The following is a 26,462-nucleotide window of genomic DNA, read 5'->3' as shown; positions in this document are numbered from 1 at the left end:
CGATGGTCTCGTCAGTATAACTCGCTGAGGACAAAATGGACAAACAGAAATAGAGAAACCGAGCAGGAGGACATATCTGAGGTTCACCTGTGTATCCCTGGTTACAGTTGCAGATAATTTGTCTGTTTCGGTTGTCCTGGTAACAAGAAGCAGCAAAATGGCGTCCACTGTTGGGTCCATCTGGACAGGGACATGGACGACAGTGACCTCCGGATGATGTCCCCAACACTGGGTTACCATAGTAACCACCGGCACATCTGCAGAAATGACAAAGAAGGTAACTCAAAGAGTAAACCAGAACAGTGATTACCAATTATTGTGCTTTAATTTGCTGTTTCAGTGCTAGTATTAAAATGGATGAGCCAATAAGAACCAAGAAATTTTTTTTTTGCAGTCAATACAGCTGATTTCAGTCTCCTGTCTGCATCCTCACATGGATATCAATTTATGACTGTAAGTAACCATATTAACAGACAGAATAACATTCAGAGGATGCTGTCAGATTATGTTCCATGATCACTAAAGAAGAACGTTCTCAAACCAACATTCAGGAAATGTTCTCCAGATGTTATCGAGGCCTCAAGACAGAATGTGTTTTTATAAAACGTTCCTGCAATGTTCTGAGGATGTTGCTGTTGGGACTGTTCTTCTATAAAATGTTCCCACAATGTTCCCACATTTGGAAAACATTTTAAGAACATTTCCAGAATGTCTTTAGATAGATTTCAACTCACACTCTGGGAACTAAAGGGAACCTTCCTGTTGAAATATTACGAGAACTTTCTCAGAGTGTTTTTTTGAAGAACAAACTTCTGAGTTAAAGAGCAACCCAGCAGGCAGGAACGTTCCCACGACATTGGCTACTAATACATACAAGTTCCAACAGTGTTTCAAAGAAAACAATTTAATGTCCAAAGAATGCTTTAAGGATATTTATCATTTCTAATAATGTTCCTGTGAGGTTAAAAGTGAACTAAGACAGAACATTTTAACATTCAGAGGATATTTGGAGGATGTTGTCAGATTATGTTCTATGATAACTAAAGAAGAACGTTCTCACACCAACATTTAGAAAACATTTTCTAGACGTTATCGAGGCCTCAGAAGACAGAATGTGTTTTTATAAAACGTTCCTGTAATTAAAATAATCAACAAAGGAGGAACATTTTACAGGAACAGGATGTTTTGGGATGTTCCTGTTGAGAACGTTCTGCTATTAAACGTTCCCACAATATTCCCACATTTGGATAATGTTTTAAGAACATTTCCAGAATGTCTTTAGACAGATTTCAACTCATATTCTGGGAACTAAATGGAACCTTCGCGTTGAAAACATTACTAGAGCTCAAATTTTTTGCATAATATCTTGTTTTTATTGATGCTATTTATAACATTTTAGTTGATATAAGTTCAGAGTTCTTGTCTTTACATGTTCACATCTCATGTTGCATGAACCCTGTCTGATTATTGATCCATATCTTCTGTTAAAACACAACCTGACCCCTGGCAGACGCTCACCTGTCACACTTGTCTCCTCCAGTATTGTCCCTACAGTTGATGCAGGCTCCGGTTCTCTGGTCGCACTGGTCTGCATGTCCGTTACACTGGCAGGGTCTGCAGCTGGGGAAGCCCCAGTGACCGGCCTGGCATCCGTCGCAGCGCTGACCGAACGCTCCGGGACGACACTGACACTGACCGGTGAACTTATCACAGAGTCGAGTCACCGAGCCTTCGAGGCTGCAACCACAAGCTGGACGGAGGGAGGAGAAACAAGAACATGAGGGAAAAAGGAGAGGAAAAGGAATTACAGGTGGAAAGACAGAGGAAAGATGGAGATGAACTTGCAGAAATAGATTAATTTTAGCAGAGGGAATGCAACAGTCTGCGACAAATTCTTGGTAATGACTTCCCAGTGGGTCTTCATATCTGACTGCTGGTTAACTTCACCAAACTAAAACATCACCGTCAGTCACTGCAGGGCTTTTAACTGCAAAGAACTTGGATTTCAGAACAACCTGTGCCAGCATGGTTCTGGATTATTGTAATAAATGACAGAAATGATAATAAAATCCTATTTTTGGCACATAAAGTCTAAGCTTCCATCCATGTTCTTGTTTCCTGACTGCAATACGGTGAAATACAGCAATTTGTTTACAACTCAGACTAGGTTTTGTCTTCCTGATATTTTTTAACAGTTAACCAGAAGCCATAAAATCCTTCTTTTTTATGGACTAGCAAAGCAGCACCAGAAAAATTTAAATTTTCCTGAAAACAAGCTCCACATCTTCTAAATGAGAAGTAAAGCTCCAGTTTATTACAGTTTTTAATGTAGCATCATTTCTTTCAGTTTTGCCATTGGTTTTTTTGGTTGTTACTTGGTCATAAAGACGAAACTTCCATCCTTGTTTTTGGTTCCCCACCATGAAATAAAGCAATCTTTATAACCCAGACGAGGTTTGTTCTTGCTGATATCATTTACAGTCAACCAGAAGCTATAAAATCCTTCTTTTTAATTGTCTAGCAAAGCAGCAGCTATCAACATACAATTTGCTGTAAAACAAGCTCACAGCATGGAGCTCTGGGATTAAAATATTGTTGCAATAAGAAGATTGATTGTTTGTTTCCAGCTTCCAGATGAATTAGCTGCAGTTCTCACATACATGGATTCTTAAAAGGACTGTTTATTGGCAAAAGGTGGGATTTCAAAACAACCTGTGAAGCAGGAATATGGATAAAATAAAATAAACCACAGAACTCAAGTGAAAATGCAATCCTTTTTTTTAACTTAAAGAGCAATGTCTCTAAATTTCGGTGCGACGAAAATTTCTGTGAGACTTTTCACACTTGAATCAAAGGAGAAGGATGTGCAGTTAACTGATTTTAATGAATCTAATGTGCCCTGAGAGACAGTAGAGGGCGCCAGGAGCACAGCAGAGTTCATCAGAAAGACTGCACATGTACAGATGTAACATGCTAGAAATAGAATATCTTTATTTGTCGTCGTCTGCAAACCTGTTCAAGTGCATCAAGTCAGAGGCTTATATTTACATTAAACTAACTATATAAAACATTGTTTAAAAAGAAAGTAAAAGATTCTCAAAAGAAAATGAAAAATACAACATGGAAGGCATCTGATTCTGCATGTTTTGCAGTAATAAGTGCAGTTTTGGCTTTCAGGTTTGAGCTTTTATTGTCCTGAAATGTCTGAAGAAAGTTTGAAATCGATAATCTCAGTTTTGTGTGAAGAGATTTAATCATAATTCCCGTGAAAACCCATTTCCTTTGCTCTTGAACACAAAATTTCAGCACTGAATGTGAGTCTTTAATGAGACATCACGGATCACATCTGAAGGTAAAACAAGTTTCTCACCGATACATCCTGAAGGTCCGAAGCCGTAAGTTCCTGGAGCACATTGGTCGCAGCGTCGGCCGACAACGTTGGGTCTGCAGCGACACTGGCCTCCTCGGACATCACACATGGAGCTGATGGATCCCTGAGGGTCGCAGTTACAGGCTGGAGGACGGAGAAGAACCAGAATCAACACACCGAACACCAACAAACAAGAAGAACCTGAACATCCTACTGCAGGAGTGAAGAGGTTCAGCCTTTCTGACTCCATTATGGTGCAGGATCCAACAGTTTTCACTCCAAATGCATCAAAATAAATAGCAGTTACTGGACTTACTCTAGTTCTGTTTGCACATAGGAGAAAAAACAATGGAGGTTTGTTCTTTTGGTGGATGTATGATGACGTTTATTTTGTTGATGGTGATGTTAGAGAGGAGAAAACACGACCAGACGAGGACACCAAGAGAGCAGAAAAATGGCATTTGGTCATTTTTGAGTTTAATCAATCAACATTCGTGGTCACTGAGAAGCACCTAGCTGCTTTTTTCTGACAAAGAAGTTACCTCAACGAGTAAACAACAGAGTAACAGACGCACTTTAATATGCTCTTATGCTATTATCAAAATGGCCAATAAAAACTAAGACGTTTACTTTTCAGTCAACAATCAGCGCTTGTCTTTTTTAGGTTCAGTCAATCAGCAGTAGTGTCTCAGGGCCACTTAGATGCACCGACCATGAAGCAGCTGCTTTCTACTCCACTTTGAAAAGGTTCTACAGGGATGAGTCTTCTGGTAAGAACGCACAGAAAGGTTCAAGACGCTTTAAAACCGATCACTATTTCCTGTTGTGGAAAAAAAAAGACCTTTCTGACCCTGATTACAACTATAATGGAAAAAGAAGTGATACAAACTGACGGCTAAAAGTACCTTGAGATTGTGATATGGGTCATTCCAGAATTGGAGGACATTTTACATCAAATTTCAAATAATCCATGTACAAAATACTAAAACATGCAGTTGTTGTGTAAATGTTCTTGTCCTGAGACCAAATCTAAAAAAAAATAGGAAAAAAGAATGTTTGAAAAGATTTTTAAAATACCAATTAAGTCTGGAGTTCCCTCTAAAATGACATTTTTCTCTTGTCCCACCTCCCTGATGACCAAAATGAATCTCAAATAAAACAGTTAAAATTAAATTTAAATCCCTTTTTTTGGTTTTATTTTTCTCATTGATGCCTCTTATAATTGTGGGATTTTTTTTAAATCAACATATTTTAAACAATAATTATCATGCATTGAACAAAATGTAGAAGAGAGGATGAAGCTTTGCTCTACCCAGTCTTTAGGAAAATTGATGATGTTAATTCCAGCGTTTCATGTCATTTACTGTTTCATATTTTCATCACATTGTCAGCCTTGATTGAATGTCTCACTCTACCTCATGTTATAAGGATAAGACTAATTCTTTTTACTGTTTTCCATCAGTCAGTTGGTCAGCAGTAACAGCTAGCTAAACATCTAGCTTCTACTGCTGAGAAAAAGCTAACATTAGCATGGATTAGCAACCCTGTTACTGTGATTAGAGTAGGGTTAGCAAACAACAAATAAAACACGGAATAAAAATGGTACCACTGATGTGTAAGCTGAGACAATCAAACCTTTGATAGTTTTTACCTATTATTGATGAATATGGAGCAAAGGAGGTGGATTTTTTTTTAAATTTGAAGCCCAAATGTCCCCCAATTCTGGAATGACCCTTACATTGTTTAAATAGAAATCGAGGTTAATTGTCTGGAGCACATTCTAAACATATTAGTTAGCAGCCATTAGCGAGTTAACCCGCTGGTCCCTGGATGAAATTCTACATTTTCAGAAACGCACTGTGTTGTTAAGTTTGTAATCCACCTAAAAAGCATTTTATATGTGACTTAGATGAAGGAACATTCATAAATTCCACCTCATTAGTGCCAGAATGTATACATTTTGTCTGAGGAACACAGTATTCAATCACTAGTTCTTGAGAATAAGTTCCTGGTGCTTCCCAAAATCTGACTTCTGGTTAACTTCATTATTTTAAACCATCACCATCTGCAGGATTTTTTATTGGCAAAAAGTGAGTTTCAGAACAGTCTGACAAGCTGGTCCAAACTTTGCACCTTATTTGTGCCAGAATATATAAATTTTGGCCGAGGAACACAATATTCCCTCACAAATTCTCGGGAGTAAGTTCCTGGTGCATCTTAAAATCTGACCACTGGTCAAGTCCACCATCTTTAGCCATTTACTTTCAGTCAATGCAGGACTATCTGTTGCCAAAAAGTGGGATTTTGGAACATCTTGTACCAGTAAGACCGTGGATTACTGAAATAAACAGCAAAAACAATCATGCAAACTGATTCTGACGGACAGAACACACAGCAGGGAGCAAAGGTACTGAAGTTTTGTTGAAATAAGAAGATGAGGTCTGTTTATTTGGTTTCCTTCCAGATGATTTGTGTGATTTGTGATTTGTGTGAGTTCATTTAGCACTAAAACACATAATCATCTTGCAAGATGGAACCAAAATGCATGATTGTTTTCTATGACAAAGATTCCTGGTCTTTACAAACCATACGAACAAGAAGGTGTAAAATAACGAGGAACACTTTTACTATTCCCACTCATGAAGTCATGTTGTCTGTCCTTCCACGATAAAACAAGGTCAAAGTGTTTTTTCACTCACGCAGAGCTCCGTCGTTAATGATGGCCGACATGCTGATGATGAGTTTCGCGCAGGTGTCGCTCATCACTGGACGGGCGACGCTCTTGGCGCCCTCGTGGCACCGGTAGCGCTCGTAGGTCTGCTTCCTGTTGTTTGAAGACGGATCTCCGGCATTGAACATCTCCATGGAAGTGTGACGAGGCATCAAGGCGATCTGGAGATGGAAGGAATCATGAAAACAGAGAGGAAGGAAGAGAAAAGGTACAATTTAGCCACCCACATGAATGAATAAACAGCATAGGTGAAGGGCAGCAGTATGTAAAACAGTCATCTGGGTTGGTCACAATTTTTAGGCTCACATCAGCATCTTCAGCTGAATACTTAACAAGGATTTGTGTAAAATACATGTTCATTTATGTATATTTACACTACCGTTCAAAAAGGTTTGCTTGGGTGCTACCGGCTTCAAAAGTGAAAATCACGGTCATGCTTCCCATAATTACAGTTTACTCAGAGTTGGAGCACATCTAAGGCTTGGAACGTTTTTAATCGTTAAATCATCAGTACAGAATACTAAGAATTCTGCTGCTAACTGTGGAACTAAAAGAAAATGTTCTGTTTAAAACAGAACTAAAACTATTGCAGAACTTTCTCAGGATGTTTTTAGAACCAAAAGAAAATGTAGCTGGTTAAAGTAAAAAAAAAAAAAATGCAGCAGTGTCTCAGCAGTCTGTGATGCTATTATGAACTTTGGTGGTCTTTGTGTAATTTTTCTGTTGAGCTAATTTTTTTTTGCATAATATGTTGTTTTTTATTGATGCTTTATGAGCATTTTTAGACCATCTTTAGAGAACTTTATCTGCCTTTTAAAGAACATGCTGGGAACTAAAATAACACTTCCTGCTGAAAACATGAAGAGAACTTTGCAGAACTTTCTCAGAACATTGTAGAACAAAAAAGCACTTCTAGCTGGGTCCCAGTCATATTTCCCAAAATTTCTCTTTTTGTGTCCATTTCTTCTGTTGTCCAAATCACACGTTGTGTTAAATTTGTCTGTTATTTATGGTGATAATAGGAGAAAATCCAGTCAAAATCTGTCAGTATCTTATTTTAGAGGAATGTAAATAAAGCAGTTATTCTCACAGAGTCGACGAGGACGACGGCGTTGGCGGCTCCGTTGAGGATGCTGTTAGCGTCCTGGTAGCGTCTGAACTCAAAGCGAAGTGTGTAGGTGACGCCTCTTTCCAGACAAACTGGCTGAGGAGGAACCATGAACCTGAAGAGAACATAATCAGAACACAGTTTACATCAGCAGGAACATTACACATATCAGTGTGTTGTGGTTCCGGGGTTCTGGTTTCTGGGTTTGTTTTGTTTTTCTGTTACTGTTTGTCTTTGTGTCGATCTCATGTCTCTCTATAGTTACTTCCTGTTAAATTTTTTTGAAATTTGTGTGTTCCTCTTTTCCCTCTCTTTTGATTGTCCTGATTACTTTAAAGATAAAAAAGGCAACCAGATAAAGTGCAAGCCAAGATCCCCCAGCAACCCAAAATCCTCCACCAACACAAGGCGCTACAGCAACCCAAGATGCCCAAGGTCCCACAGAAGCCCAAGGTCCTCCAGCAACCCGAGATCCTCCAGCAACCCAAGGTTCCCCAGCAACCCAAGATGCTCAAAGTCCCACAGAAATCCAAGGTTCTCACCAAGCCAAGGTGCCCAAGGTCCCACAGAAGTCCAAAGTCCCCACCAACCCAAGGTCTTCCAGCAACCAGAGGTGCCAAAGGTACCGAAGCAACCCAAGATCCTCCAGCAACCCAAGGTCCCCCAGCAATCCAAAGTCCCCCAGAAACCTGAGGTGCCCAAGGTCCCACAGAAGCCCAAGGTCCTCCAGCAACCCAAGGTCCCCCAGAAACCTGAGGTCCCCCAGCAACCCAAGGTGCCAAAGGGCCAATAGCAGCCCAAGGTCCCCACCAAGCCAAGGTCCCACAGAAGCCTAAAGTCCTCCAGCAATACCAGGTGCCCAAATACTGGCTCCAGCAACCTCAGGTGCCCAAGTACTGGCATAAGCAACCTCAGATGGTACACTATCCATACAAGAAGCCAGGCTACCAGCCCAAGGTGCTACAACAGAAGCCCCATTAGACCAGTCACCAACCTTAGTATTAGATAAAGATACAGACAAATGGAGACAAAAGACTATTTTAACAGTGCTCAGTGTTTAAACAGTCTTGTTTCTTTGTTCTTCTTTCTCAGTTCTTCTTCTTCTGACCCTTATTTCTAGTCTTTTTGTTTTGGATGTATTTTTGCCGTCTCTAGTTTGTTCACCTAGACACCCCAGTAGGCTCATTTTACTCAAGCTTGTTTCTTTCCTGCTTGCTGCAACTGCACTCTCTCTTCCTGACACACTGAGAGTTTCTGACCTGGACCCGGCCGGCAGAGAGACGGTGATTCTGTCATCATCTGGGATGGTGTTTCCACAGGGGCTGCTGGTGGGAATCGGTCCAGGACGGATCACCGTGATCCTCACCTCCTCCCAGTCCCGAGGCATCTAGACAGAACCAGAGTGGGGTCAGTATGTAGACCGAAAACACTGCCTTTATCAGTAGACATGATGAATAAACCAACCTAGTCTCCACAAATTTACATTTGTTTTGCAACTAAACTACATTTGTTAAGAATTTAAGAACGCAGTTTAGTTGTCTAGGAGCGCACACTGTGGGTGTGGACTGCTGGAATAAACACCAACCTGTGACTCGTATCGAATCAGTAAATCATACTCCATGGAGTATGGGACGTTACTGATGATAAATTCTAAAGTGCCGCCTTCAGGGACCCGGGAGAAGCCGAGACCCGTCCATGAGGCCGGTCGACCGGGTTGATGCTCCCTGATCTCCAACGTGCTGCCCTGAAAACAGACAAAGACATCATCAGGCACTGCTGGAAAAACAGGATTTTTGCTTTTTCATCTGTTTTGCCATCTTTTTGGAAGATTGCAGTTTGTTTAAAAGCATCTCAATCAGACATAGAAGAAGGAAAAACCACAGAAAAATACAATACAGTTTTAAAAACAGTTCTCTAAGCAGTTCAAACACGCTAGAATAAAAATATAGAACCTATTTACTCAGTAAAACTACGGCAAGAGATTGCAAAAAATACAATGAATTAAACAGAACAACATTGGGTAAATACACTACCATCCAAAAGTCTGGGGTCACTTAGAAATGTCTTCATTTATGACAGAAAAGCATTTTTTTCAATGAAGATAACATTAAATGAGTCAGAAATACAGTCTAAACATTGTTAATGTGGTAAATGACTATTCTAGCTGGAAGCAGCTGATTTTTAATGGAATATCTCCATAGGGGTACAGAGGAACATTTCCAGCAACCATCACTCCTGTGTTCTAATGCTACATTGTGCTAGCTAAATCATCAGTACAGAAAATTAAGAATTTTGTTGATAAGTGTGGAACTAAAAGTAAACAGACAGACAGACAAACCAACGCAGATCGTCACATAACCTCCGCCGAGTAATAAAAATTACATGAATTTTACATGTCAATGATACTTAAATAAGTTATTATCATGTGTATTAATCAGTGCATTGATTTTAATTCTTTCAACACAGTCATGAATCCGTCTATTTGCTTTATTCGATCTGTCTGTTTTAAAAAAATGAAGCAAATAAAGCGGCTGATGTTTAGATAAAAGATAAAAATGTGCTGAGAGTAAAAGCAGCCTCACCTGCCCCATCTTGGACCACTCAGCCTCATACAGGAAGTGATCCAGAGCCATGAAGAAGAATCCAGACTCCACCTGAGCACACTGACGTCCGACCATGTGACTCCGGCAGCGACATTGACCGCTGTCCATGGAGCAGCTGCAAATGATGAACACATCTTTTATTTCACTGCCACAGTTTATATATATAAATATCTATATGGCTGCCATTGCTGGGTGAAGACAAAAGTTCTGACTAAAACCTTCATTTCTACACAACAACATGAAGAGTTGACAGCCATGTTAGCATGTCTGTGATATTTAGCATGTTAGTGTTTCATAATTAGACTAAACAAAAAGTACAGTTGAGGAGACTGTTCCTAGTTTCCCAGGTATTTGTACATAAACCGAAGTGTAACAAAATGTATTTTTTAAAATTTTGATCTGACCATGTAAGTTAAGAAAATGTTAAGAGGTGAGAACACTGATAAAATTCATGTGGGTTGTGGGACTGTTACCACAACCCACTCGGTGAGTTCTAATGGTGTTTGACAGAAAACATTTTAATCTTATGTTTAAAGAACGTTCTAAGGACATTTATAATTTCTAACAATGTTCCTGTGAGGTTAAAAGTGAACGAAGACAGAACGTTTTAACATTCAGAGGATGTTTGGGGATGTCAGATTATGTTCCATGATAACTAAAGAAGAATGTTCTCAAACAACATTCAGAAAATGTTTTCCAGATGTTATTGAGGCCTCAGAAGACAGAAAATCTTTTTATGAAACGTTCCTGTAATTTAAAATATTAAAAAAGGTGGAACATTTTACCTGCAGTGTTCTGAGGATGTTTTGTGGATGTTGATGTTGAGAACATTCTTCTAAGAAATGTTCCTACAATGATATCCAAGGAAGGATGTTCTTGATATTCGGACAATGTTTGAAGAACTTTTTTAGAGCATCTTTGGAGAACTCTCTTGTGGTTTTGAGAAGATTTCAGGAGGTAAAAGAAAACTTCCTGCTAAAACCGTTTAACAGAACTGTCTCAGAACATTTTTAGAACAAATAAATAACCAGCTCAGCTGTTCCTGGTTCCAAAACTAAACATAACATCCATGTTTGCCATAATTTGTCTTTCATTTCATTTGATTTCTTGACCTTTTTTTGGATTAAAACTGTTCTTCGGTTAATTAAATGCAAATCTCTCAATATCTGCAATTTGTCCACATATTTTAAAAGCAGTTTAAATAAAGGAAGTTCTAATTCTAAGTAATGTTCCTGTGAGGTTAAAAGTGACCTACAACAGAACGTTTTAACACTGAGAGGATGTTTGGACAAAAATTTTAAAGTGTCTTTAGAGAACTTTATATAAAGTTTAGGACGCATTATTATGACTCAGTATGATGTGACGGTTGTATGAATACTGCATGAAATACTATGTGAGGGAAACAAACTGTGATTCAGACACTGTCTCTCTAATAAATCTATTTTTGCGACAGGAATCTATTTCTGAATGCTGTGACCTTAACCCTAAAGCATTTAAATGGAGCCTCAGAGCTGTAAATTCTAACTTCAACCAGTTTCAGACTCCAGAATAACGCTGCAGCTCCACTCACTGGTTGTCCAGAGCTCCTCCGACGTCACATTCACAGCCTCGGCAGCCGTTCAGGTCATGACTCAGAGCCCAGTGTTCAGGCTGGAAGGACAAAAGGACAGAATGAATGAACGGTTGCATGATTTCATCTCTATTGTGGACTGACGGGAACTTCCACTGCAGTTTCACTATAAAGACGGATACTGTTTCAATCTACGATCCAGTAAAACAACATTCACAGCTTCAGGGCAATACTAAAGTCACTTTAGTTCACTTATTTTATGTCAAAAAGAGTTGTTTTGTCTTCATGTCTTTGCATCCTCTCACAAGAATATGCTCATTTTTAAGTTAATTCAGTTCAAATGTACAATAACAAAGCAGTGTGTGGCTGTATTTTTCCTCACTAGGGTTAAAAACAGCAACAAAATGAACATCTGAAGCTTAAGTTCAGTTTCAATTCTTCCTTTTTCTCTATTAAAATAATTTTTCCGTTCATCTCTTTATTGTTTCTAAACTGAGGCCTCATCAGACAACAGGATCCCCTTTCGGACCGGGTCCAGACCCTGACCATGTTAGGCCCGCTGAAACCTCACACCAACCGGACAAGCCTCGAATCCCAGCAGCTAAATTTAGACGCTCGACCTCGACAGGAGCTCACATTCCTGCCGACACTATTCCCGGCTCGGTGGGTTTCAGAACAAGAGGCTGAATTATTGCAGGAAGCCGATTGACACATGACCATTTAGGATGAAAAATACATTTGAGTTCTGGTAAAAACTGCAACCAGATCACCACAAAAAAGGTGACGTTACCACATAAAGACATAAGATCGCCACATAAACATGAGAAATTACCAAAAAGACTCTAAATAATGACCACAAGAAGATGAAAAATCCCAACAAAAGCATTCAAGATCACTACAGAAAGACACAAAATGATCACAAAAGATACAAAATTACACACAAAATTACCAGAAAGAGAGATGAAATTACCTCATGAAGATGTATAACCACAACAAGAACACACAAAATCTCAACAAAAAGAGGTGAAATTATGACAAGTTGCAAAATCACCACAAAAACATGCACAATGCGAAGACTACATTGAATTTTTGTTCATTTTCTCTATGAACAAAGGCTGCACAGAAACTGAGAGAAAAGCATCACAAAGTGAAGTTAACACGTTCTTATCCTGCCGCCTGAACTTGAGTGATGCTAAAAATAAGCTATTACAATTGTAAACGAGGTCAAACACAAAGAGGCTGAGTGAGGATGAAGCTAAAGATCTAGTTCAGCTCTTATTTAATCTCATTTTACAGCTTTTTTTCACCCAATTTCTCATCTATTTCTAATGCAAATGTCAAATATTGGCAAATAAATGTTCTACAAAGAAAGTGAGAAAACAGCAGCAGCAGAAACAGAGAATAAAGATATACTTTTAGGGATATTCATGATCAGCCAACATCTTTTAAATATACCAGGCTTTGCAAAAGTTCTGTTACACGGTTTCATGATTTTTAGAGATGTTTACATGTCGGAGTGAAAAATTCCATTAAATAAACTGAAAGTTCTACCTTATAGGCAGGTGTCCTTAATACAGTTTTTTTCTCCGGTGAAGTTGTATCAAGATGGAAGTCAAAAGAGTTGAGATATCTGCTCTCCTTCATGCTGGACACAACAAGTCTGACAGAGCCAAGCAGCTGAACATCAGCCTGATGACCGTCCACAGAGTCGCGGAGAGGCTCAAGAATGGTGAAGATCTTTCAGATGATCTTTCAAGAATGGTGAAGACCTGAAAGATCTTCACCATTCTTTAGCCTCTCCGCGACTCTGTGGACGGTCATCCGGCTGATGTTCAGCACAAAGGAGAGCAGATATCTCAACTCTTTTGACTTCCATCTTGATACAACCTCACCGGAGAAAAAAATTGTATTAAGGACACCTGCCTATAAGGTAGAACTTTCAGTTTATTTAATGGAATTTTTCACTCCGACATGTAAATGTCTCTAAAGATCATGAAACCGAGTGTAACAGAACTTTTGCAAAGCCCGGTATGTTGGAGTCTTATTGAAAAGGGAAAATGATACAACCAGAAATGTATTACACTGGCTAGTTAGCGATGTTGCTAGTTAGCAGCATAGCTAGTTAGCACCCCCGTCTGCTACATGTACTGCAGACTGTAACTAAAAATTACATTAGTGGCTTTTTGGGGAGTTTTTCCATCTCAAATCATCAGGTTTCTTCTGCTCAATCAGCTCTGATTGACATGACACTTTTTTAACATAAACTATCAATATTTAAAATAATATCTGTGCCATTTTAGCTTGATGTTAAATACTTTCAAAGCTAACATTTCTGAAAACACCGGCCCTTGACCCACTTTCAGCAGGTTTTTCTCACATTTAAATTTGAGGGTGTTTGAACAACATCCAAAGCACTATTACAGATAAAAACCTGAAATTTTCAGACATTTCAAAGTCAAATTTTGACTTTTTAAAGTAAATATGAAAAATTACGAAGGCCTTTTTGTGCCACGAGACAAAAGACTTGACGGGGAAAATGATAAACTGGAACTTTAGAGGAATAATGACAACATTAAATCACAATTTTGACAAAGTAGATTAAATGTTTTAATGTAATATTCCAGTTTATGTGTAAAAATGATGCTGTTATCTCATAGTTTTCCCTTAATGTCATTTATTTAGCACATCACAAATGTGAAATAATCTAATTTAATCTCCATATCTGAAAGAGTAAGTCCAAATGTTTTACCATAATTATGTCCATATTCTTAATATAACTTTTTACTTGACAGAAATGGGCTTCCATAGCCTAAACAGAGCTTTAGTGTGTTCTTACCAGACACTGATCACAGCTGCGACCAGTAACCAGACGTTTACAGAAACAGTCTCCACTAACTGGATCACACTGGGAGCTTCCAGACACTGTTCCTCTGTAGTCGCACTGGCAGGCTGTAGGAAAAAAAATATAAATGATCATCAAATACTTTATACTGTAGTGAAATAACTCAGTAATATTTCTTTAAACTGTGAGCACAGCCTGAGAGGAAAACCTGAAGAAGGTCTCAGAATGTATCATGTTTTATCATCAGGGATGGTGTGATTACAAAAAAACACAAACATAAAAAGTAAACAAAGTAGAATTCCTTAGTTGGAATAAAGCAACTTAATAAAATGGGGGAAAAAGAACAAGAAATGGGAAAAAACTGACGACAAAATATAATTATGTGTGTTTGTTGTCATATTCAGTGATATTTTTACTTTAAAATGATTTTTAAAAGAGCAATTCTTTTTTAAATATTATCTCTGAATTCATCAGTAAAGTTAAAGGAGATAAGATAGGTAAGATAAGTTAAATGAGATGAGATAAGTGAGATAAGATAATTTGAGTGAGATAAGAGAAGTGAGATGAGTTAAGTGAGATAGGTTAGGTTAAGTGAAACAAGATATGATAAGTGAGATAAAATAAGTTAAGAGAGAGGAAAAGTTAAGGTAAGTGAGATATGCTAGGTTAGGCTAAGTAAGGTCAAATATGTAAAGAAAAATGACATAAATAGAAGACATTCTTTTGTCTTGGACATCTTCAGTATCTGCTGTTAAAATACATCACAATACATTATTATTTCACTCATGCAAACACACACTGACAACAACAACACATACAGACAGTCAACCAACAAACTACACAATGCTCGTCGTTCAGCCATCATGAATACAAAATAAAACCAGTAATTTAAAGTCATACATGTAAACAAGTGGAAGCAGCACCAGTGTTATTTCTAACAGATTTACTCACGCTGGCAGCCCTGAGGGTTTTCTGCACTCAGGCCGAAGAAGCCGGTTTTGCATTTATCGCATCGAGGACCTTCAACATTGGCTTTACATCTGCACTGACCTCCCACCATACCGAGGGAAGGATCGGTGTTACTGTCACACATCCCTCCATTCTGGGAGCCGTCTGGGTCACAGTCACAAGCTGCAATAAGGAAACAGTTCAATCATTCCATCTGAAATTCATATAGTTTTACAGCAACATCTGCTCGACCAGCTCTCAGGTTTTTATTGTATAAAATATGGAAATTTATAGATGTTGTGGAAGTTCAGTAATGTCAAGAGAGGATGAGGAGGCAGACAGAGAAGACACAATGGAGACTCAGATGATTTAAGGTCTACTGGTCTGCAATAGAATGGACAATATCTAATCTCCTGTCTAAAGGCCATTATGACCCAGTCCCATCTTTATAGTAAAATAAGTTTATGAATTTAATATATAACAGTTCAGTGTCTCTCTCAAGTTTACAAAGTGGGGTCCAAAATGAATAATATGCTCGTATCAAAAAGTATATTCTCTCATATCTGGGAAACCACTTTAAAAATCTAGAGCTGTATTCTACTTGGATCAAACTATCGTCCAGTATTTTAGTTTTTGTGGTACAACTTGTCAATCAGTTATGAAGGTTCAACCAAAATAACTTTTTTTTTCATTTTTCTGACCACATATTTAATGTCAGAAGTGCTCTATGTTTAGTTTTGTACTACTGTGACATTCAGCTACACTTTTTAAAATTTCACTAGCTGACTTCTGCATTATCAAGTTTTGTTAATTTGAGCTCAAAGATGAGACTTTTCATGATGACTTCAGTATTTTTTCATGTTTCAACTCAGCTATAATCATTTATTTGTCCAGTAATATACATTCTGAATCAGTTACAAGGTAATAAACAACAGTGAAAATCATATTTTTTAAAAAATCTGTATCTTTATCAAACAGTTCCTCAGATATTGTTGTTCAAAAATCCGTAAATTTAAATGCGGGAAGAAACCTACTAAAACTGGGTTGACCAACAATTCTGAAGACAATTTTATCTCTAAAAGTATCTAAAATATCAAGATAAAATGTTACAGATGCTAGTTTAACTAGCCATAATTTATGAACTAAACTCAGTGCAATTTGTCTAATTTTCTCGCATCTCAAAAATAAAGGGTTAAGAAATTAATCAGTGTAAATTTTGGCCTAAAATTAAATGCATCAACCTATTTTTAGTGCCTTGGATTCTGCAGTGTTCATACGCTAAGAATGGACAGTCCAAAGAGGAAATAACATGTCAAAAACATTTGTATTTTTATCGAATCTAGTATTTTTATTGAATCTACCATTTTGAATGAGAAAATACCACACTTAATCTGCACTGATGAAACATTTCCAGTCAGAAACTGTGAATTGAAGCAGATCTTACGGCATCTTTTACTGTATATTTAATCTGATGACAGCTGTTATTTTGTAGGAGTCATGTTGTCAGACCATTTCCTGTCTGGAACAGTTACTTACTGAAGTTGTAGTTGGTTGTGTGGTGATAGAGCATTTTGACCTCCTGTTTTCCGGTCTTTATCAACTCTATCAGCCACACAGTAGCAGTATAACCACTGATAAATCTGCTTCTGGATCATAAACGCTCACCAATGCAGACTCGAGGGTCCCTGATGTCCTTAGTGGGGTCTTTGAAGTAGAAAGGTTTGCACGTCTCACAGTTTCGTCCCATCGTGTTGTGCTGACAGTCGTCACAAACTCCTCCGCTGACGTTTCCCGTCGCCAGATACACCGCCATGTCGAAGTGGCAGACGGACGAGTGGCTGTTGCAGTTACACTCTGGAGAAACAAGAAGGATTTGTTGTTTTAATGAGCTTTTTTAAATGGAAACATGGCGCCAGTTATGGTAGTTACATGATCAACCATCATAGTCGCTACTTTATGAATCCATAGTTGATGACCTAAACTTGAGGTCAGAAACAACTAACTACACAGCTAAAGTCATTAAAGGAGCTAACAATGGGGCTAAGTCATAGAGGAAGCTAACTACACAGCTAAAGTCATTAAAGGAGCTAACAATGTGGCTAAGTCATAGAGGAAGCTAACTACACAGCTAAAGTTATAGAAAGAAGCTAACAATGTGGCTAAGTCATAGAGGAAGCTAACTACACAGCTAAAGTTATAGAAAGAAGCTAACTACATAATCCAGAGCCACAGAAGGAAGCTAACAATGCAGTAAAATCACAGACTGAAGCTAACTACACAGCTAAATTAATACAAAATAGCTACACGCCTGCGGCCATAAAAAGACACTAACTACATAGCTAAAGTCATTAAAAAACAGCTAAAATTAAAAAAAAAAAAGCTAACTACATACTTAAAGACATACACAGAAGCTAAGAACACAGCTAAAACCATAGAAGACAGCTAGCAAGGCTGCTTAAGTGAGGGGTTAGAAGCAGAGTTTTCTAACCCATAAATAATCTGAACTGAGTTTGTTATGGTCTAGATTTTAGTGGCAAAGTTGTCTAACCCACAACCCAAATATAGTGTTAGAGTGAATGTTAACATTCTTGAAAACACAAAACTTTGAACCCATTTTCTCATAAACTACAGAAAGTGCATCAGACCACTCTGCTTCCAAACTCTTCGGTTAAACTCAGACATGTTTTCTGTCCCATAATGCAAAATTTTAACACCATTTTTGCTCATAAAACCATTTGTTGTTGTTCTGAGTCACTCTGAGTTAATCTGTTGGTTCCTTTGGTAAAAACAGAAAGACTAAAAGAGGGCTTTATTCCTGGACGAACCACCTCTAAAGCTGCCTTGAGCTCCTGGAGTGGAAAGACACCTAAAAAACATAATCTCCCCAAGGATCTAAAGGTTCTCTCGGTCCTTTGTTATCTGCATTGCAAGTTTAATCTGAAAATATTACCTAAATTAGTTAACTGACATCTGTTTTCTTGTTTCATTTTTAGCCAAAGTTGAAGACATGTTTTGCTCCAACAATAAAAGTCTGTCCTCATAAATATTATTCCACCAAATATCTCAAACTCCTCCAAGAACAGCCCTGAAAGACCTTCTGCAGGGATGGTTCTTGAAGTCAAAACAACCACAAAGGTTTAGAAGGCACTAAAATTAGCTTCCACACTGGAAAACACCATGCAACTCACTCTTGCAGGCGTTGGTGTTGCGTCCTTCTGCAGGCCTCCAGGGCAGATCGTTGTAGAAATCATCACACTGCTCACAGTTCAATCCTTTGGTGTTGTGGTTGCAAACGCACCTGCCGTGAACCTTAAAGAGACACGAGAAGAAGTTAAAGCTTTCTATAAGGTACAAAAATATGACATGAATCTGCTAATTAAAGGTGTTTCCTGTATGCAGGATCCTCACCATTCCTTCTATGTCGTCCCTGATGCCGTCGATGGGGGCGCACTCCGAGGCGTGTCCATAGCAGAAGCAGTTTCCACGAACCACCAGCTCATATATGGCGTAGTAATACTTCTCCTTGATCTCAGCTCTGGGGTCCAGCAGGTTGTCGCCCAGCGTGTGAAGTTTGGTGAAGTTCACTCTCAGGTTGGTGATTTTTAGCTGGTCTGATGGGAAGAATGCACAAAGAGAGATACCACCTCAGGTTTTTAAGTCCATTTTATACATTTGTGCAAAAGTTTGACATTATTAATGCATGGATTCCTAAATTTAGAGACATTGAGACATAAGCGAAAAATAGATACCACAAAAGGAGATTTAAATTTCATTTTAACTGTTTTATGTGAGATTCAGTTTGGTCATCAGAGGGGTGGGACAACAGAAAAGTGTCATTTTATGGGGAATTCCACACTTATTTGGGATTTTAAAATACTTTCAAACATTATTTTCTCCTAGTTTTTTTTATAATTGTTCTCAGGACAAGTACATTTACACAACAACTGCATGTTTTAGTATTTTCTACATGCATTGTTTGAAATTTGATGGGTGGGATGTAAAATGACCTCCACTTCTGGAACTTAATTCCAGAAAACTCCAAAAGTGATGGACATTAATGAAAACTGGTGCTGACATGGATCTTCCCTAGTCCTGCCTCTATATCTTCTCCAACTATCTGGAGGAGGAACGTTTCTTTCTGGAGGGATTCGTCTATCTTTGCACTCCATCAATCTGCAGAACGAGCAGCTCTCACTGTTACAGTCCAGCTGTTCACCACTAATGTGCAAAAACATGTACATACATTTTTCACAGGGACGCACACCTTTGCCTTCATTGTAATGCATAAATTCTGCAGCTTTTCTGCTTCTTCTGGGCCTATTTTCCCAAACTAACAGGAGAGGAAACACAGAGGTGAACTAAAATGTGGACAAAGACCATGTATGTGATATCAGTTTTGAGTTTCCAATGACTCCTATAAATCTTAATTTTCTGCAAAACACATGTATCTGCAGCAAATGTCACATTTCCAGAAGATCTGTAATACATCTATGAAAGAACCAACATGTAGGATGGTTTTTGTGCGAAAGGTACATGCTTTTTTGCATAGAAAATGATGGAAATTCAAGACTGCCATCATAAATGTGGTCTTTACAAGTGTATGTAAACTTCTATGATGATTAACAGTAAGACACAGGCCACACATTAAATACAAATTATGAGCATTTTCTGCCTTTAAAAACACTAGTTCTCATGTAATTAAATACCAAAGCAAGTCTACTGGATTAGTGAATGGAGCAGAAAATGACCTGTCAGTTCCAGTAGTAATCCCTGTAAGCATCATTATCATAATACTGATGATTCTAAACATTTGAACACCACAACAGCTGCAGCAAACAGGACATTTTTCAGCATCGTTTATAAACTTTTAAACCCTGCAGGAGCCGAAGCAGCGAGATGGATGAAGGAAAGCATCACTGGAGGATTTATTTCCCTCCAAACTCCGACCCGCTGACTTTATCTGCAGTAATAGAATCTCACTCTGACAGACGAGAGCTAATCCGTCCAACTTCCACAACACTGAAACTCTGTTTCTGATGCAAGAACAGACCAGAGGACAGTGATTTAACTCAGCTGGAAATGAATTCAGCAGCCGAACAGCAGCTTTCTGCAGACCGAAGGCTGAAACTGAGACATGTACAGCATAAATTAGCAGCTCAAATAACTTTTTAGATCATGAATATGTCACACTGATGCTTGTTTCATGGATATATATTATAATTCAGACAGATGCTCGTGCAAAAGGGGCAAGAAAGCAAAAATAAAGAGAATGAACAAATGAATGCTGACAGCAAACTTTTAGAATAGCAAGAAAATTGAGTGTTTTATGGTTTCTCACAGGCTGCAGATGTTAAAACTTTTTTATGTTGAGCAGAAGAGACACTCACCACTGATTCATGATGAAACTACAGCTTTATCTGTACAAAATTTTCATTACTGCAATATCTGAATGTATACGTTAAGTCTGGATGATACACAGCAAACACAAGAAATAAAAAATGACAGTAAATTTTGCATGGTTGCTTTTTAAACCTTTTTTTGATGACAAAAACTAGACTGATAATATGAGAAAATCTCCTCAGCAACTTCAAATAATCATTTTTTACAGTGTTTTCTAGTTTATGTGACTCAGTTTGTGCATAAGAGTTGATCACTGACACTAAAATAATAAAAACAAATCATAAAATAATCTGTGACTACAAGTGAAAAAGTGAAGTCATCATGAATTCTTTTCTTTATGGTTTAATAACTCATTTCATTGTTGAACACATGAGCTATGTTTACTGCAATAATAAATGCATTATCTTCAAAAGCAGCACAACACTGCTGCAGCCTTTAGCTTCATCTCACGTCAGACTCGTCCAGTTGTGCAGAAAATGTTAATTAAAGCCGTGACGTCTGCAGGACATCACCAGGGCGGTGATTTGGACACAAAGCCGACATTAAGCAGCTGCAGGTTTACGTAAAAGGAGACTAAAACCAGCTATTAACAGGAAAAACAGAAACGTGTGAAGTTGTACTTTCCAAAGCCGGGTCTTCAAAAGCAAGCGTCACATTCTGATGCTTTGAGCAGCACATTAGGTTTTTAAAATACCCTCGCTAACATCATTACTACCTCATAGTCTATCTAGAACAGACGATATCCTGTAAAAGAAGATTAAGAGCTCCTCCAGTGGCTTCCTGTCAATGCACGATTGGTTTTAATTTAATTAGTCGTCTAGTCTTTGTGCATCTTGGTTTTTCTTTGCTAAGGATTTTGGAGTCTTTTTAGAAGAAGCTTACATTTAGTTTTGGACCTGGCTTCGTATTGGTTTTTGACTTTTGTAGGACTGGTTTTGGACTGCACACACAAACACTGTGTTGGGAAAGTTGGTAGCAGTAATAATCCAACAAAACTGAATTCAGGTGGAATGATCCATTTAAATTCAATTCAATTCAATACTTTATTTCAGACACAATAACTGGTCCATAAAAAAACAAAAAACAAAAACTGAGCACTTTGAATTTCACCGTCTGACCTAATTTACTTTGATTATTAACAGCAGAAAACGAAGATGAACCCTTAAACAGGAAGTAGCAACACTGATATGAAGGAAACTTACTGGAAACTGCAAAACTTCAGCTGTAAAAAACTGCAATTGTTATTTTCGAAAAGAGGTTTTTGAAGTTGGTTGCAATGTAAGGATGTCTAATACGACGTGTAATAATTCTGAAAAGATAGCAGTCAAAATGTTCACATCTTCACATCATAAACGCGTTAAATGCTTTATATTGCCCCTAAATATGTAAAAATCCTGTAAGAATCATTTAAGTGTTGAGAAATGTTGAGAGTTAGTTTCAGGAGCAGATATCTCTTTCTGAAGCCTTCTATTAAAATAGCATTTTGCACTTTCATGTAGTGCATCTATTGCTGCTGATCTGTAATTCACATTTTGTGGTAACACAGAGAAGCTGCCAGACAGAAAATTTTTCTCTGGAACTTTTTTGTTCTCAGGGTTCCTCACAGGATTCTTTATTATCTCGAAATACTTTAGATTACAGACGGTCGGGATCAGATATCGGGGTTTGAATGTGTCTGTAGAATTAGGCTCGAAGGCGTGACTAAAGTGACGCAGAAATAAAAAGCTACCAAATAAAGTTGGATGTCATTGATCGTTTGTCTCAACGTTAAACAGTAAAAAAGGCTCTTTTAGCTACAAACTGGATCCAGTTTTGCTGAGATATTTGACAACAGAGTAGGATGGAGCTGTGAGTTTCTGAGAACAGCTCTCATGTGCTGCCAGTCTAAACACGAGTGCTCGGACAGGGAGATCTGTGTGGGAGAGAAACAGCTGCTTTTCACATCTCACCATGTCTTCATACTGCAGGGAAACGTTTCACACCCCAGAGAGTCCAGATTTACCGTCTGCAACGAGTCACAGCTGGATAACAAGAGCTAATTGTGTCTCCAGGAGTTTGATTCATGGCGACAAATGTGGACCCAGAGAACAAGACAGAATTGCCTGAGGGATGATTATACCAAAGCTTTAAGTTTTGCTTTGACGTTTGTGTTGGATTTACTAGATTAATGCTCAGTTTGTAACATTAAAGTATCGTGTATTTCATGATATGACTGCAATAAAAGCCTATTATTCCATGTTGTTGAACTTTTATTACCTCTTAAATCAAGAAAACATCCGTCTGGATGGTACCACTTGCACAGACCCCCATAAGTTATCTATTTGCTGACGTTTTAATATTTTAAATCACACAGGATTAGACATTATACAGTATTAAGTTTACATAAGTGTGACTTACTCTGGATGTCAGGGCTGTATGGGTCCTCAATGCTGATGGCTGGATCCAACACTTTGTAGATGACCTAGGAAAGAAAATATACGTACACTATGCAACCACACATGACATATTTGCCTTGAAATGTTAGGGGAAAAAAGCAGCAACTTATGTAGAATGAGTCTTGGTGCCACATATTTGATATGCATACATGCAACATTTAATGTAAAGATGTGGAATGTACTTTTTTCTGTTGTGCAACTATACTTAAAAGGGTCAGGCATGAGCAGTTTATTCTTGAATTTTGCTCAATATTACGTTCAAAGGCAAGACTTGCTAATTAAACTGTTGTTAGGTCATGGATTAAATTTAAAAGTGACCTCACATGCTACTTAATTCAAGCAATAGTTCAACACTAATACCACTAACACTAAGAATTACCAGTAGCTTCCATTCCAAATTTTTGGACAAACTTTTCAACAACTTATGGTCAGTTTCAAGAGTTAACCAAGAATCATGAAAAAGCAGGCCTGAATGAATGAGAAGCTGCTGGAACACAGCTGTCAGTGTCCACAGGGTTTTACATCAACATGAGCTGAGAGACTCCATGAAGAAGAAAGTTCTTCCTCTAGAAGCAGAACCTTAAAGCTCCACTCAAGTCTGCTGCTGATCACATGGACAAAGAAAAGACCTTCTGGAGGAAAGTTCTGTGGTCAGATGGAAGAAAAACTGATCAGAAATCTGTTTGGAGGAGAGAAGGTGAGGCCTTTAACTCCAAGAACACCAAACCTACCATCAAGCATGGTGGTGGCAGTATCATGCTCTGGGCTTTCTAGAAGTGCTTCTGGACTGGTTTCAGACTGTATGTTGGACTAATTCTAGATTTTCTTGGGACTGGTTTATATTTGGTTTCAGTCTTGGTTCTCCTGGTTTTGGATGTGATTTAAAGTTGGTTTAGGATTTATTTTAGATCTGGATCTGGCCCTGGCAGAGAACTGGTTTCGGATTGTCTTGGGCAGACCTAAATTTTAAAAGCAGTTCAGGTTTGGTTTTGGTTCTGGCTTTGCACTGGTTTCAGACTGGGTTCAGATTGTGTTCTGACTGGTTCTGAACATTTTTTTGGACTGATTTAAATTTAATTTTGTTCCTGGTTTTAGACCTTTTTGGGATTGGTTTCAGACTGTCTTTGGCGGGTCTTTTTTTTAACCCCAAGAACTACAGACCTACCATCAAGCATGGTGGTGGCAGTATCATGCTCTGTGGAACTGAAGCTTTACACAGAGTAAATGGAATAATGAGGGAGGAGGATTAAAACCTGAAATCATCAGCAGAAGGGTGATCCTGAACACAGTTGAATGTTTCAACAAGACAATGAGCCCAAACACACATCAGACGTGGTAAAGAAATGGTTCAATCAGGCTAGAATGAAAGTTCTAGACTGGTGTCTACAAAGCCTGGCTTAAACCCATCAAGAACCTGTGGACTAATGAAGAAACAAGTCTGAGTCAGAAAGACAACATGTTTTGTTGAACTGCACCAATTCTGTCCAGAGGAGTCAAAGATAAACCAGAAGTTTGTGGACGGAAACCAGGAGAACCAAAATGAGGTGGAAATAGTCAAAGGACATTTAATCAAATATGAGCATTTCTGTATGTATATTTTGACCCAGCAGATTGTCATATTTCCAGAAGGCCTTCAGTACATCTATGAAAGTACCATAATGCATGATTGTTATTAGTGATAAAGATTCAGGTGTATCGATGGTTCCATTATAGACAATTAAGAGCTATAGGAGTCACTGGAAACTCAAGACTGTTGTGATATCCATTGGTCTTTACAAGTGGACGGAAACTTTTGTTCACAACCTTATACACAAAGACAACAATAAACTTTGATGTCAGGAACTAAGACTAAACTATTGGTAGCAAAGTGTAATTCACAAAAAAGATCTTTTAGTGTTTGCCTAGCACAACTATTTTTGATTAATTTTGGCTGGTAATTAGGTGCTCACCTCTCCTTCTGTCGACGGTTCGATGTCAGAATATCTGGACTCACAGATGACGTCGTTAACAGTTCGTAAATGACCCTGAGAGACTCCAGGAAATGAAGTGTCACAGTCGTGGGCGAAGTATCGATAAACCTGCCAGCTGCGACCGAAATCGGCCGAGCGTTCAATCAACATGGCTGCAGGACGGAAAGTCTGCAAGAGAAGAAAGTTACTCGTTGTGGTTTCTTCTTGCACAGGTGACTTTGTGAAGTGGTTGGATGTGATGTTTTACCTTAAACGTCATAATTAGGTGTGTAAAGTGAAACTCTGCCTCCAGGTCCAGTTGGATAAAAACGTCTGGCTTTCCTGCAGAGACACAGAAAAGCATTTTTTTCAATGAAGATAACATTAAATGAATCATAAGTCCAGTCTAGACTTTGTTAATGTGGTAAATGACTATTCTAGCTGCAAACGGCTTATTTTTCATGGAATATTTCCGTAGGGGTACAGAGGAACATTTCCAGCAACCAGCACTCCTGTGTTCTAATGCTACATTGTGTTAGCTAATGGTGTTGAAAGGCTCATTGATGATTAGAAAACCTTTGTGCAGTTATGTTAGCACATCAGAATCAGAATCAGAATCACTTTATTCATCCCCGAAGGGAAATTCAGCTGTCAGGGTTCTTATCTGTTTAATTTTGAATTGAATAGCCCAACTGCTGATGGCAGGAAAGATTTCCTAAATCTTTCTGTCCTGCAGCGCAGGGATAGGAGTCGTCCACTGATGTTTCGTTGTTCATTGAGGCAGATGTGAAGTGGATGATCCATGTTTGTCAGAATGGCCTCCATCTTGCTCAGTGCCCGTCTCTCCACCTCATCCTCCAATGTGTTCAATCCGATTCCAACCACAGAGCCAGATTTTTTAATCAGTTTGTTTAGACGCCTTGCATCCTTCTGTTTTATGCTGCCTCTCCAGCAGACTGCAGCATAAAACAGGACACTTGCTACCACAGACTGATAAAACATCTGCAGCATCTTACTGCAGATGTCTAGTGACCGAAGTCATATGGATTTTTTATTATATATATATATATATATTTTTTTTTTAATCAAAAATTATCAAATGACATATTTATTATTACTTTTTTCATCATATGGATAAAAGTGCGAGTTTTCATGGAAAACATGGAATTGTCTGGATGACCCCAAACTTTTGAACAGCAGTGCACATCGCTTTGGAGAAAAGCAACTGTGAAATGAAACCGTAAAGTTGTAGAAACCTCCTTTACAGACACCAACTGTCAGCTAGTTAATAATTCACTGCTCTCTTTTCCTTCTATATGATTAACTCCTGACGGATGGACGACACAGTGGCAGTAAAGTGAAGTAGCAACCAGGCCTTTTTGGCTTCTGGACAGGAAATTCATCCAGCGTTGGCAGCAGAAAGGCAGGCGGCATGTCGGAAAAGCCCACACACTTCCTGAGCTGTACAACACTGAACGCTCTCTCTACTTTCACTCTTGTTCTCTG

General features: G+C 38.4%; 1 protein-coding gene across 1 annotated transcript in view; it reads right to left on the bottom strand.

Moving 5' to 3' along the window:
• The window catches only part of lamb2 (laminin, beta 2 (laminin S)), an 80,160-nt gene that overhangs the window by 17,907 nt on the left and 35,791 nt on the right, over nucleotides 1-26,462 (bottom strand). The window contains exons 5-21 of the mRNA XM_051949812.1: nucleotides 25,225-25,298; nucleotides 24,957-25,145; nucleotides 22,970-23,033; nucleotides 18,581-18,783; nucleotides 18,361-18,481; nucleotides 16,838-17,026; nucleotides 15,176-15,355; nucleotides 14,219-14,331; nucleotides 11,383-11,462; nucleotides 9,792-9,927; nucleotides 8,795-8,953; nucleotides 8,469-8,596; nucleotides 7,192-7,324; nucleotides 6,070-6,262; nucleotides 3,371-3,514; nucleotides 1,519-1,750; nucleotides 88-257 (exon numbers count right to left, since the gene is read on the bottom strand). Of these exons, the coding sequence (XP_051805772.1) occupies nucleotides 88-257; nucleotides 1,519-1,750; nucleotides 3,371-3,514; nucleotides 6,070-6,262; nucleotides 7,192-7,324; nucleotides 8,469-8,596; nucleotides 8,795-8,953; nucleotides 9,792-9,927; nucleotides 11,383-11,462; nucleotides 14,219-14,331; nucleotides 15,176-15,355; nucleotides 16,838-17,026; nucleotides 18,361-18,481; nucleotides 18,581-18,783; nucleotides 22,970-23,033; nucleotides 24,957-25,145; nucleotides 25,225-25,298 (2,508 nt within the window). The remainder of the gene's footprint in view (nucleotides 1-87; nucleotides 258-1,518; nucleotides 1,751-3,370; nucleotides 3,515-6,069; nucleotides 6,263-7,191; nucleotides 7,325-8,468; nucleotides 8,597-8,794; nucleotides 8,954-9,791; nucleotides 9,928-11,382; nucleotides 11,463-14,218; nucleotides 14,332-15,175; nucleotides 15,356-16,837; nucleotides 17,027-18,360; nucleotides 18,482-18,580; nucleotides 18,784-22,969; nucleotides 23,034-24,956; nucleotides 25,146-25,224; nucleotides 25,299-26,462) is intronic.

This window comes from Acanthochromis polyacanthus, chromosome 6 (genome assembly GCF_021347895.1).
Source record: "Acanthochromis polyacanthus isolate Apoly-LR-REF ecotype Palm Island chromosome 6, KAUST_Apoly_ChrSc, whole genome shotgun sequence".
NCBI classification, from domain to species: Eukaryota; Metazoa; Chordata; class Actinopteri; family Pomacentridae; genus Acanthochromis; species Acanthochromis polyacanthus.
Note: the sequence above shows the minus strand (reverse complement) of the source record. Positions and strands in the feature narration are given on the sequence as shown.